Source organism: Protopterus annectens, chromosome 2.part1 (assembly GCF_019279795.1).
Source record: "Protopterus annectens isolate FY-2018-M chromosome 2.part1, PAN1.0, whole genome shotgun sequence".
Classification (NCBI taxonomy): Eukaryota; Metazoa; Chordata; order Ceratodontiformes; family Protopteridae; genus Protopterus; species Protopterus annectens.
In genome coordinates, this window is record NC_056729.1 from 352,248,567 (window position 1) to 352,262,243 (window position 13,677).

The window sequence follows — 13,677 nt, forward strand, 5'->3', positions numbered from 1 at the left end:
GATAATGCCACAATAAAGTCAAGTCTCTCATTATAAAGAGGAAAAAACAAGAAACCACTTAATATAATGCAAAACCTTTTGGAACGCCATAAACATCTTCATCTCCTCAGGAAAACTACCCCATACCCTTTCCATAGTGAGTGCACTGTGGAAATCAGTGTGACACAGAGTTCCTCCCTAACCCAATTCAAGTGCAGCTTGAACAATTGGATGGGGAGCAAGAAATTCATCCCTGGGTTGGCACCTATGCCTTTAATGGAGACATGCAACCTGTAAATGTTTTACCTCCCAAACCCCTGATTACCCTTATCAAGGGTAACAGAACTTGTCAGAAATTTGGGATGCATGGCTAGTCTTAAAAAGGCCCTTGTGGTTGTTGGCCTAGTAAACACCTATAAACCTATGAAAAGATCCTGTCAGCATTTCACAATCTTAGCTTAACAAGTCCAAAACTATCTCACTACTCATTGTCACAACACTGATCTCAACAATTCTGCTACTGCTCTCAGTGGTAAAGACCTAAATCTAACTGAAGTACCCACCCCTACCATAACAATCATAAAAAATGCTAAAGAAGCTTAAATAATCCTCATCATTCTCATGTCCTCACACAATCAACCTCCTCCTCCAGCCTGTCTCTGAAAAATCCCTGTGGCATGTATACTGAGGTTTATGCATAGCTTGGTATCCAAAGGAACAGGAAAGCCATGCATTCCTCCAGTTCCAGTTTGTAGGCCATACAAGTTCACCAAAGCCTTTAGAATCTCCTTGTCCATTCTAAATCTGCTGAGCAGCTCTTGCTCCTCAAAGATGCAGTGGGTAACCCTTTGCCTGCATCTCCTCCCCCAAGCTGCCAAGCACCTTTCCGCACACCAGGTTTCTGTACAACTGAAGGAACCAGCTCACAGCAGGATACAACAATGCTAATTGCAAAACTGAGCATCTTTGCAGACTGCAAAGTGATTGGAAAAGAAACAGATTTGCTTTTAATAAACAACAATGCACCACCAGCTTGCATAGCAAATTCCAATTATGAATCACAAAAGAGAGAAATAATACTTAATTAACATAGTTTAATCACATCTTTTACACACCTTTTTAGACTGAAGAGGGAAGCCACCCTGAGCGCAAAGTGTTAGGTGGTATGATTGGCAGATCCTGGTTGGTCTTCAATGCATTACCAGCATTTTCTGAGTGCTGGTATTGCATATCTGGTCAGAATTGAAGTGCTGTAGTGCTCCCTGTCATTGGTGTATTATCAGCATTCAGAAGAGAATGCTATCATTGCATTTACAGTCAGACGTCAGAGCTGAAGTGCTGTAGTGCTTCATGTTGAGGTGGGGTGTAAGAATTGGGGGTGGCACCAGGTGCAAGAATAGCTAGCTATACCTCTGAATTTACATCTTATTATGTGCTTATTTGTCTATAATGTTCTTTATGACTTTCCTAAGGTTGCATATAAGTGCATCTAATGTATATGTATTGCATCTTGCTTGCATAACATGCGGGTGGCCTGCCAAGCCAGCTTGTGCAGCCAGTGAAAATATCTAATGCGGACTTGCGTAGCTACTGTAAATATCACTCTTTCACTATTTCTTTCTGTAGATTGTGTTCTTATAATATGATGGTTAAATAATGTATTGTGTAATAAAGCCAGTTAAGCTTGTTCCATATTATTTTGTTTCATAACACTGAATTTCATGCACACTAGTTTTTTGTTGTTGTTTTGTAACTGTTGCACAGCATTGTTGAATGTGAACAGCAGCTCTTTGAACTATTAAGCATTAAAATCAAAGCTGCATAGCATTTATTGAAATGTTTGCAATATGTTTCAGGAACATCATGTGCAGTTTGAGGAGTTCAAGAAGAAAACAGAGAATGAAATTCGACAAATGGAAAAAGAAAAAGAAATTCTGGAAAAGAGGTGTCAAGAATCTCTCCTGGAGGTAAGATGCAAACATTTTTCATCTTTGACTGCACTGTAGAACTCAACAGCAGGTAAAAGTCAGTGGTCCAATTTAATTTACATTCCCATTGCTCATAAATTCTACTTAACCAAAAAAATTACTTTTGTTCCCACTTATATAATTGCCCTTTCTCTGTTTTATGTAATATGTAATGTCTTCATTGTATTTTCCCTACTACTTCCTTACCAGGACTTTTCCAGTCATTCTTAACTTTTTCTGTGAAAAAAAAAATACTTTAGTTGTCATGCTCATTATGTGTATTCAGATTGTGTCCTATTGTCCTTGTATATCTGTTTTTTAAAGGTTTTACTTTATTTATATAAAACAATCATCTTTATGGGTTTTCAGGTTCAACATTAATCAGATGAAGCATCAAAACTTCATCTAAATTACATCTGGATGGTACTATACACAGTTTATATATATATATATATATATATATATATATATATATATATATATATATATATATATATATATATATATATATATATATATATATATATATATATATATATATGTATGGATCTATATGGATCCAAGATCATATGATCGAACTTGTAAAAGTTCAAACACTGAAGAAAAAAGAAAAAAAAAACACAAAAACAAAACTAGACATCTGTAGCAGGAGGACTACGCCCCCTTGCACCCCACACCCTCCCCTACTTAAATGTAACAACTCTGAGATTGTACTACATTGCAAAAAAGGGAAATCTTCCCATTCCACACTGTACGTGGATCTCCATTCAGTCAGATCTAACTTTTACAACTTCAATCATATGGTCACAGCCATATGTGCTTCAAACTTGTAAAAGTTTGATCTACTGAAGGGGACCCATATACATATATATATATATATATATATATATATATATATACATATATATATATAAAATCACTAGTCCAGTCTTGCTCAGTCTCAATAACTCAATGCAGTATTAGCCATACCAATACTCTTTCACACCTCGTATGAACGACAATAATAAAGGCTTGCACATGTGGGAATAGCCATGTAATGTTTCTCCTGTCCAAAATTGTTGATTTATGTGTGTAAAGGATATACATATGGAATGGCCTAGTATATAGAATAAATAGATAAACAGCATGGTAGAGGTAGCTTGACACACCCTGAATGAGCATAGGCATGCACATGTGCCAACATAATATAGACATGCCTGGGACAATGCTGCATAATGAAGCCTTAAAGTCTCAAAAATGGCAGTCACTGCACAACTGAGTGGATAAAGGTATGAGTGGTCACATGACTCAAATACACAGGTCTACAGACAGCATGACAAATGTTATGCAAATTGACATATGCATCAAAGAGCCACATAACCACAGTACTGGCACAGCTGGGAGCCCATACAAAGTGTCAACTACTTTTATTTTATACATAGGGATGAACATGAGTAATAGGATAGTCAGAAAGGGGGAACAGCAAGCAGAAGAACACATGGAAGGACAAGGAAACATGGAAGGACAAGGAAAGAGAAGTAAGGAAGCAGGGTAGCAGGGTATTTTTTGAAAGGTGCCCTTTTTTATTTCTTTAGAAGAAGGAAGGAGGGGGAAGGAAGTTTTGGGTAGGAAGGAGGGTATATCAGGGCAGACACACAAAATTATAACACAGACAAAGACTGACATGGAGGTACTAACTCAGAAATGGGGGCTACAATGGAAATATCCAGACAGACAGTGGACAGACAATTGGTGATGCAGAATATTGGACTGCACAGAGGGGAGATGGAATAGCACATAGGGAAGATGACATAAGGATGGTCTGCTTTGAGGAGAACCATCCAGAAGTCAGTCATCTTTATGGCTGACATCAAGAGTGAGTTTCTCCATTAGTGGCCTTACGGTCAGTTTCAGCCTGCAGTAAGACTGTACCAGCCACATGAGGAGGCATGCCAATGTTCCAGTATGGACGTTAAGCCTCTGGTATACCTCATTACTTGATTACATGATTGTATCACGCCTGTATGGTACATTGGTCAGACTACCAGGAAGGTGAAGGTGCGTATTTTGGAGCATTTGGGAGACATTAGGAGGTGAAATATGGATAGTCCAGTAGCCACTCATTTTATTAATATGCACAATGGTAACATTGAGGGTTTTGTATTTAGTGCACTTGCTAGACCTCATTTCTGTACAGGAAATTTTAAGACTGCATAAATAGGTTAGAGCATAGGATGATTATGGGGTACCATACATTATTTCCTGTTGGGATGAATTTAGATAGTGGATGAAATTTGACTTGTGTGTGCTGGAATCTTTGAATCATAATGAAATTTGAGTGTATTTAATTTAATTTAATTTTTCTAAATGTGCATTTTAATGTTATATGTATATATTTGTAAAATTTAAAACAATATGAATTATTATATTAAATTAGCTTTAATATTTTCTGATAAATTAGATTTTGTATTTAAATTTTCATATATAATAGTAATTGAATGTTAGATGATTTGTCACAGCATTGATAGGGTTAAATACCTGATGAATTGATTGATTGATTGTTTAATTGATGAGTATATAAAAGAGAATGTGTATATCTGGATATTTGTTCCATTGAAGGCGAATTGCCGAGGTACCAGGATGGATGAATAAGATGGATTAAAGCTGCTTTTCTTTGTCTCATCTTCTGACTGCTTATTTCTATGGTGTATTTTTTGAATACCTCATTACTCACAGCTGCTGAACCATACTGAGTGAGCCAGGACCACCCCTGTGTGCCACTCATGTGAGGATCCTGTGCTCCCCCATCCATTGTGGCAATGCTTGAACAATAGGGTTATGTAGGGTGTGCACACCTGTGAAGCCTGATTATGCAGCTGTCACCCTTCTCTGTATTTCTAACTATGTCTCTCCTATTGACACAGATGGATATATTTCTACTTTGCTGACCACTGTTGTGCTTCACTTGGTGTCAACAATGTGTTACCAGCTCTATTCCATGCTTAGTAGTGGCACGTCCATTCCTATAAAACATTGCTTAGCACCCCTCCACAAGTTTATTATGCATATTATTCTGTATTTCTGTTACCCATGGACCCTTCCACCTACACTAGCACTGTTGTCCAATGCCACTGTGCCCCCAAGCTGAACAACTGATGACTGCATTCTTCCCATCTATCTGGGCAATGTAGATATAGTTATGTCTGATGCACAACATGGTCAGTTGGTATACTGTAATGTATAGTGTGTTAATGGAAGCATCAGTTTTGTTCCGTGTTTGAGTTGTCATAGCTCATATTTGCAGATCAGTCACTGCTTCTTTGCAATTGCCACAGTATATTGCACCTGCCTCTGCCACACATGGAGGCCTGCAACAGCTGCATCTTCTGATGACCTGTCACCCAATTCCTCTTCCATTGCTGGCACAGGTACTGTACTACAGATTTTCTATCTGCCCCTGACTTGTAACCCCATTACCTAGACACACTTCAGCATGAGCTCTAACTGCTGTCTGGGAATACAATCCGGTTGTGCACACATCAGAAGTAAAAGAGAATTAACTAACTAGTCCTGGCAGTATTTTCAGTTTTTCTTCAATTTCTCTAATGACTTTCCTACTTCCACAGTTTTTAACTCTGGGGAAGGGGAGTTCAAATAGGATAATGTGAGTTCTTAGGCATTGCAAATATGTGCACATTTGTGATGCAAATTTAGATTCAGGTTCAGTCCTGCTGCATCTCCACTCGACAAAATTACATACTCAGTACAATTTACATTACATTTTTTTTACATTCTGCACATTATATATAATTGGAAACAACAACCACAGTTTTTATTAAAAAAAAAATCAGTTTAATGTAACTTTCTGTTAAGTTTTACTGAAAGCTAGTTGCAAACTTTAATGAGTATGTCATTTGTCTTCTCTGAAAGCATTGCATTTGCTTCAGCGCAGTACCACTTATCTAAAGCAGGAATAACCCATCAATGTCTCATTTGGCAGAATTGGTTGTAAAAGGGGGTCTATTTCATAACTGTGAGCAACAGCTCAGCAAGCATCAGCTCTTTACAATGTTGATTGGACAAACTTGATTGGCCAAACTTGTTGAGAAGCCATTAAGCTGAAAGTTCACATGTTGACCTGTTACTGAGTAGTTAATAGGTAAGGAAATAACAAAACATGTCCCATTCCCCCACTGTGGAGGAGTGTGCTCTGTTAAATTCCCTGCTTCTTATATATATATATATATATATATATATATATATATATATATATATATATATATATATACTAACTCTGAGACTGCCATGTCACAAAGTAGGAGGAGGGATAAATCCCTTTGCAGAGAATTCTGTTGTTTAACTAGCTTATTTCTGATCCTTATCTATGATAACGCTAAATTAAATGGGGCTCATCAAGTTTGTAGCCATTTAGTGAGACATTCAGTGAGGAAAATGTATCTAAAAGGCTCTCATTGAGTTATCCCATAACAAAATGAACTATTCTCTATAAAAGTGAAAAAATGAAAAAACACAACTGCCTAATATAAATGATTTATTTATTAAACACTAAGTAAGCACCTTCATCATCAAACAATGACATCATCAGACTAACATATTCTTTCTAAAAATTCAGCTAAATAACAAATTAAAAGCCATCACATGACTCAACCATCCAATAAAAGTAATGCTTAAGCTTTTTTTTCTTTAACACTGGAAAAACATAGGCATTTAACAAAATGTAACACATCAGCTCTTTAACTTCTAATATTGTTTCAGCATTAATCCCCAATGCAAATCCACTTTATCACGGACAAAACAAACAAGAAAAAATGTTAAAATTTGAATATATGCAATTATAATAATGCTTTGGCTAAACACAAGCAAACTTGTTGGATGATTGAGTTATGCGACGACTTTTAATTTGTTATTCAATTTAATTTTTTAAATGGTTACATTAGTCTGATGAAGTCTTTGAAGACAAAAGCACTTACTTAGTGTTTAATAAATACACTGCTAATGTTAGCTGTTTGAAGCATTATGGCTGTTTTTCTCCATAGTTCCATTTGTTTTCTTAATTCTCCATAAAAGGATGACATGGGGATAATAATTTCTACCACCCTGATTTTGTTTTTACAAAAGGATGGCTATCTGTGCAGTTTCAAGGAAACTTAATAGGTGCTCTAAAATACTAAATTTAGACAAGTTACATTCTAGTAATGCTGAACATGATGCCCTGAGGGATACTTGGAAACATCAAAGATGAATTTCAGGAGGGCCAGGAGGGAACTGGAGTCTTTAATGACATGTAACTCAGTTAAATGAACACATTGTCAATGATCCCAGGACATTGGTAGAGCACACTGCCTGATCTTGCCGTGCATACCTCTCAAGTTTACCTCATGAGGAATGTTCCTCATTTTGAGTCTTAAAAAGTCCACGTTCTTCACAATTCTACATTGAAGGCCCAGTTACACATTCAGTGTTAGGGATTTTTTAAATAATATCCATGATAAATACTATTGAACAATATTAATTCATCAAAAGAACCTTTGATATATATACACACGAACACATTTATCCATCCTGAGAGTTTCCTAGTTGAAGCTGTTAGTAAGCTGTTACAAAGTGTTACACATTTCGTCCAGTTGTTCCACATCATAACAGGTAGTGATCCTCATTTTGGAGAAGGAAGTCCGAGAGGTATGGTCATGTGGATAGCTCTAAACTTACTGTGATTATTGTATATAGTAGATGTATTTTTTGAGCAGAATTACATTCCTCCTGGTCACGCTACTTGGCGACAGGCCATAATGTTTCTCTGTTTGTTCCTCTTAGCCCCACACTGATGTTCAGTAGTAATGCTTCCCCTACTTTACTAATGCAGCCACACTTCCTTGGCCTCAAGCTCTCCCAAACCAGTCATTGGAGGATAATAACAATTCTGTTGGTTAACCAGGTAGACCCAGTGGACACAGAGGCCCTTTTCAGGGACAACCCAGGAGCAAAGTCTGGTTAAGTGACTTACTCAAGGTCACACAGTAGGCAAATGAGGGCTGAGGAAATCAAACCCTGTACCACAAGAACTAACAACTCACAACCTAAACCTCTGTACCAACTTCCAGGCTTCTGATAATGTCTGCTTCAGATCTCTCATCAACTTAACCCTCAGCACAAATAGTATACTGTTATTTGGCTTTGGACCCTTCTTTCCTAAGTCTAATAATATCCCAGCCACTTTGATATAACGTGTCTATTTTTTTCTGCATCCTTCTGTTTCCCATCTGTGGGCCACAGGGCACCCCTCTGGCTCACCAGTATCAGAATAGTCTTCAGGCAAGTTTAGGTTCAAAGTCCTAGGATGGTGTTCCATTTATTATGAACATCTGGCAATCTCCACAGTACAATCAGATTCCCATCCTGCCCTTTCACTGCCTAATGCTGTTTGCATGCCATGCTTCCTTTGATAAAACTACCCATAGGCTAGTTTTCCTCTCATAATTAAAGGGATTGGTTGGCCATGCTCTCATCTGTAATTGGTCAATGCACTAGTCATCTGCTTGTCAGTTACTCTGCTCCTATATTATGTTTTATGGTTCAACTTGCAGAATGCTTTCCTTTCATCCAAATCTATAATTTGGTCCTACGGAATTTTGGCTAGACCTTGTCTGCCTGCCTTACCTAATGGAATTAGACCATAGACCATCTACTTCACTCTTTTTCTCCAGTTTGCCATTCCCAACTCAAGCCTTGGTTCAGCTATATAACCAGTCGCTGCATGCCTAATTTTCCCTTTATTCTTTTTACTTATTCCCTTAGTGGGTGTACTCTGGCTCTTACCCTCATATTTTCCTGCCATCACTACCATTTAACATTTCTCCTTTAGGATTCTGAGGAGAGGCAGCTTCCCTTTCACTCTAGAGACAGCTAGGATTCATGGCAAGTCCTCCCATTGGCCGTAGCATTCTTCTCCCTGAATTTTCATTTGTTACTCTGCTACTGACCATGATTCTTCTTTTCTTTTCAAGGATTGGTTGTATCAATGCCACATTCTAATGGTCAGAAACAGAGTCTGTTGTTTATTCATTAGGCTATTTCACCACTGATTAATACTCTGTTCCAGGTCTATAGAAATTAGATGAACTCCTCAATGGTTAACCTAGGAGAGAAGTATCGGCTTTTTAGTCTACTGGACATAACTTATATCTTAAGTCTTTTGTCATGTTAATTGCAGGAGGGATGTAATCTTCTTCGTCTTTCGGCATTTCCCGGTTAGGGGTCGCCACAGCAGATCACCTGTCCGCTCATGATTGGCAGTGGAGTTTTATAGCGTCGAGTTGCCAGCCCGGCATCCAACCTTCCACAGAAGACACACACATGCATACACTCACACCTAGGGCCAATTTAGAGTGTCCAATCCACCTACTTTGGGATGTGGGAGGAAACCGGAGCACCCAGAGGAAACCCATGTGACCACAGGGAGGACAAGCAGACTCCACACAGAAGGCACCCCAGCGCAGTAGGGATGTAATATTATGGTTAAATTCAACATGGACATCAGCTTACTCCTATAATTGCTTTTGTTTTTATTTGATTTTATGTCTAGGTTTCCCGGAGGATATCTACATCTTTGGGAAATTCAATGGTTGCACCCAGCTTGCAGCTGTGAGCATTGTCCTGGAAACTGGATCTTTATAAAAATCAAGGAATCAGCACTGGATTGCACACTAGACAACTGTCACTGCAAGAGATAATTATCTCAAGTCCTTGTTATATTAAACAAGGACATGCCATGTACTAGGAATGAAACACATGGTAACAGTGCAGTATACAGATAAAGGTCATATTTCTAAATTGCTGTAGCATTTGTAACTGTCTTGAAAATGCTATGGAAAGCAATCAGAAGACCCATAATGTTATTAGGCAACAAATATTTTCACCCATTGTAGTTTCACATCAGATGTCAACAAGCGATCTGTTCTTAAATCTCACAGGGTACATAGATGAAGTGGCGCAGTGAGGACACTAAACCAACAGTGATATTAGCCCCCAAAACACTGCAAATATGCAGATTACTACATACTTTCTATAGGGTTATTATGAGTAAGTCCGGCAAAATTAAAAAATGGGGATTAACCATCATCACTAAATGATCAATGCCTTTTTATAATCACACTCACTAGCAGACCTATGAAACCCTCAGAAAAATATATTTCTGTCAGGAGCTTCAGTCATTCATGCGTAGCTCTTTGGCAAATGGAACTAAACTTAATATTCTTACAAATCAGACATGTAGATGCATATGTGTTTATTAGGTGTCTGGTGTTGAATATGTAAAATATTTGGTACTTAAGGGTCAGGAACTTGTTCCGTGACACAGCTTTACTACTTATAGAATCATAGGAGGCTACTGGGGTAACAGCCATAGAGCCTTTTTAAGCCTAGCCATTCATGCCCCAATTTTCCTAATTATCAATGTTCAAGGACTAGAATGGCATATGCCTTTGTCTTAGGGCATATACAAGCTGTCCCTGTCAGTAAGGGACACAGGTGACAAGCCAAGGGTGAATTTGCAAGTTCCCATCTGTTGGTCCAAACTGCATTCAAACAGGCTGAGGGAAATCTCTGTTTCACATGAATGGGGAGTCTGTTCCAGAGAATGGGTAATCTCTGAGACACACACCTCTCTCCAACATGTTTTGTTTATGTCACAGACAAGGCTTAGATCCTTAGATTGGGTAATTCTAGTGCTGTTAGTTTTGCGAATGTATAGCAGATTCATCAGGGCTGGATCAGAGAATGCCTTGTAGGTTAGGCATATATCAACCCTTAGTAGTCTGTAGGAGACTGAGTACAGAGACAGGGCTTTGAGGTGATCAGCACAGAACATGTTATTTACACCCTGTATTCTTTTAGTGAAGAACATCTGTGGCCACTCCAGCTGTTGCAAATGCCTGGTCAGGTACATGCCAAAGGGTGCATTGTACTTGATTACTGGTCTAATGAAAGCTGAGTATAGTGGGACTATAATTTCCTTAGATCTGGATACAGTGCCATTACTTAAAAGTTGTGTCACGTAGAAGTATTTTCCCACCACCATGGACACATGGTGATTAATGTTCAGTTTGTTGTCAAACTGAGTTTCCAAGTCCCTTACAGTCTGGTCTTCCCTTAGGGCAGTGTTATCAATTTTGTAATTAGCAGGTATGGACATTTTTCCAAAAGGTATAATTACATACTTTTTGCATTGAGTTTAAGGCCATGACTCTGGCACCAGTTATTTGTCTATGTAGGATCCTACTGCAGGATATCTATATTTTTGGGGATTCAGTGATTGCATCCAACTTGCATTTGTCAGCAAATGTGGTCATCCAAAGGCCCAGTGCATCTGAATTGATGTCACAGAAGTTTATTCTGAACAGGAGAGGTCCCAGTACCAAGCCCTGTGGGACATCACTAGTAACAGGCCTCTTGTCGGAGCTGAACTCCTCCACCCTAACTTCATGTGTCCTATCTGTCAGCCATTTGGACATAGGGATTTATGCCTAAATTTATGAGTTTATCTCTAATATCTGAGTGGGGTACTGTGTCAAATGCCTTTGCCAGGTCAAGGTAGGTAGTATACACCATTTTGCCCTCATTCATGGCTCTAGTGACCTTCTTGAATACATCCATCAGGTTTAGTAGGTATGACCTGCCGCTAATGAAACTGAGATGGGTCCAATGTTTGAAGATTTCCTATGTCTTTGTTTATCAGGTCCGCAATCATTTTTTCCATGGCCTTGCATATAATACTAGTCAAACATATGGGTCTGTAGTTCTCTAGGACTGTTGATTGTCCCCGTTTGTGTAGATGGATGGCCATTGCATTCCTCCATTTCCTAACTACAAAGCTTGTCTGATGGATGTGGTTAAACAGAAATTCTAATGGGCCTGACAAATCATGTTTCAAGCTATTTAGGAGGCTTCCTGTGATATTATCAGGACCCATACATGCATTGTGTTTAGCAGTGGAGAATGCAGACAGGACCTGTTCTATAGTGCTCTCTGCTGAAATGTTGGCACTCAAAATGTTAAGTGCTGACAAACCAGAAAAAAAGATGACCAAAAATCCCAGAGAAGAGTGAATCTCAAAAAATCACTCTTCTTCTTTAAATTTCTTTTTTGCAGGGTGGCAAGCCCTCTGCACACACACACACACACACACACACACACACACACACACACACACACACACACACACACACACACACACACACACACACACACACACACACACACACACACACACACACACAAACACACCGATGATGGAGCCAGCCCCCCAAAAATTATATATACCAATTCCAAAGATCACCATACCTCAGAGAAAAGAAAATATTCTGAGAAATGGCCATTTCAGAGTTAGTTTATGTAAGTCCAGTCTTTCAGCCAGTCAGTCTCCATGTTTCGAGGCTTGGTCTAGAGGTCCCAACATTTCAAATGGTTACTCTTCTTTAGTGACAACTGGGGGAGAAATGGTACAGAGCATTTCCGGGGGGGGAGGGATAACAGGGGGTGATAGGGGATGAAACTGGAGCTAAATTTATCAGCCAGCAAATTTGCTATTTCCTCCTGTTCGATATAGGGAGTTCCATTTACCATTTGTTCTGCCCACTGTAGGGTCTTCACGTTAAGGTAACCAACATAACTGAAAAATGCTCTATAGTTATCCTTAGCCTGGAGGATATTTTTGCTTCGAAGTTTGCTTTGGTGAACTTGACTAGTCCCCTGAGTTGCTTGTTGAAACTGATGAGGGACTTTTTTTTGCCTGACATAGCACTTCCTATTTTTGGACAGGATTTTCTTTCTTTTGTTGTGCAACCTATTTAAAATGGGGGTCCATCATGGGGTCTTGTTTTTGGAGTTTGTCCTAAGTTTATTTTGGTTTGGTACTGCTGTTGCTATGTAGTTATTTACATGCTTGTACATGGTTTCTGTAAACACTTTCATATAGGCCTCAGTGTTTTCTGCACTGGAGGGCTTGGAATTGGCTATGCCATAGCTTAATAGGAGGTAGTTAGCCTTGGAAAAGTTCTTAAAGGTTTTTGAGTTTGCTGTGAATTCAGGCTTTATATTTATTCTCAGGAAGACCACTTTGTGAGCTGATCTGACCAGTTTGGTCATTACACGTGATGTGCAAAACTTCCCCATATTTGTGTGTACCAGATCCAGGATATTTGACCTGTAAATGGCATACTAGCTTTCCCGGGTTGTTGCATTGAAAAATCCAGGAATCCTTGAACTCCAGGGAAGTAAATAGTGTGGGAAGAACGATAGCCTAGTACCAACCTATGAACCTATGAACTTATATGTTAGTGGTTGTATATGTATCCCAGTTTATGATGGGATAGTTGAAATCATATATTAATATGGTGTCAGGCTGAATAGTGAGTGACTCCAGTACATTCAAGTGCATAGTATTATTATTTTGAGTCATATATGTGGACCAATGGCTGGCAAGGATATGTTATGGTACTTTTCCTAAGGTTAGATGGACACGGAGCATACCTCTCAACTGTACAGATTTTCGCAGAATATCCAAATATTTGCCTAATATTTTTGGTCTGTTTTTCATAAAATTGTGGTTTGCTGGCAAATTAGTGGCAAATCATTACATACTGAAGTTTGAAAATAATGACAGACATTTTAGACTTCATACCCTTCAGAAAATTCATGCTAATGCACAACCTTTTATGCTATTGACTTTCTAAGT

The 13,677-nt window shown here is 38.6% G+C and overlaps 1 protein-coding gene across 1 annotated transcript in view; it reads left to right on the top strand.

Annotated features, from left to right (window-relative positions):
- FAM184B (family with sequence similarity 184 member B) overlaps window positions 1–13,677 on the top strand; it is a 908,731-nt gene that overhangs the window by 329,517 nt on the left and 565,537 nt on the right. Inside the window, exon 6 of the mRNA XM_044063450.1 lies at window positions 1,836–1,946. Coding sequence (XP_043919385.1) covers window positions 1,836–1,946 — 111 coding nt within the window. The remainder of the gene's footprint in view (window positions 1–1,835; window positions 1,947–13,677) is intronic.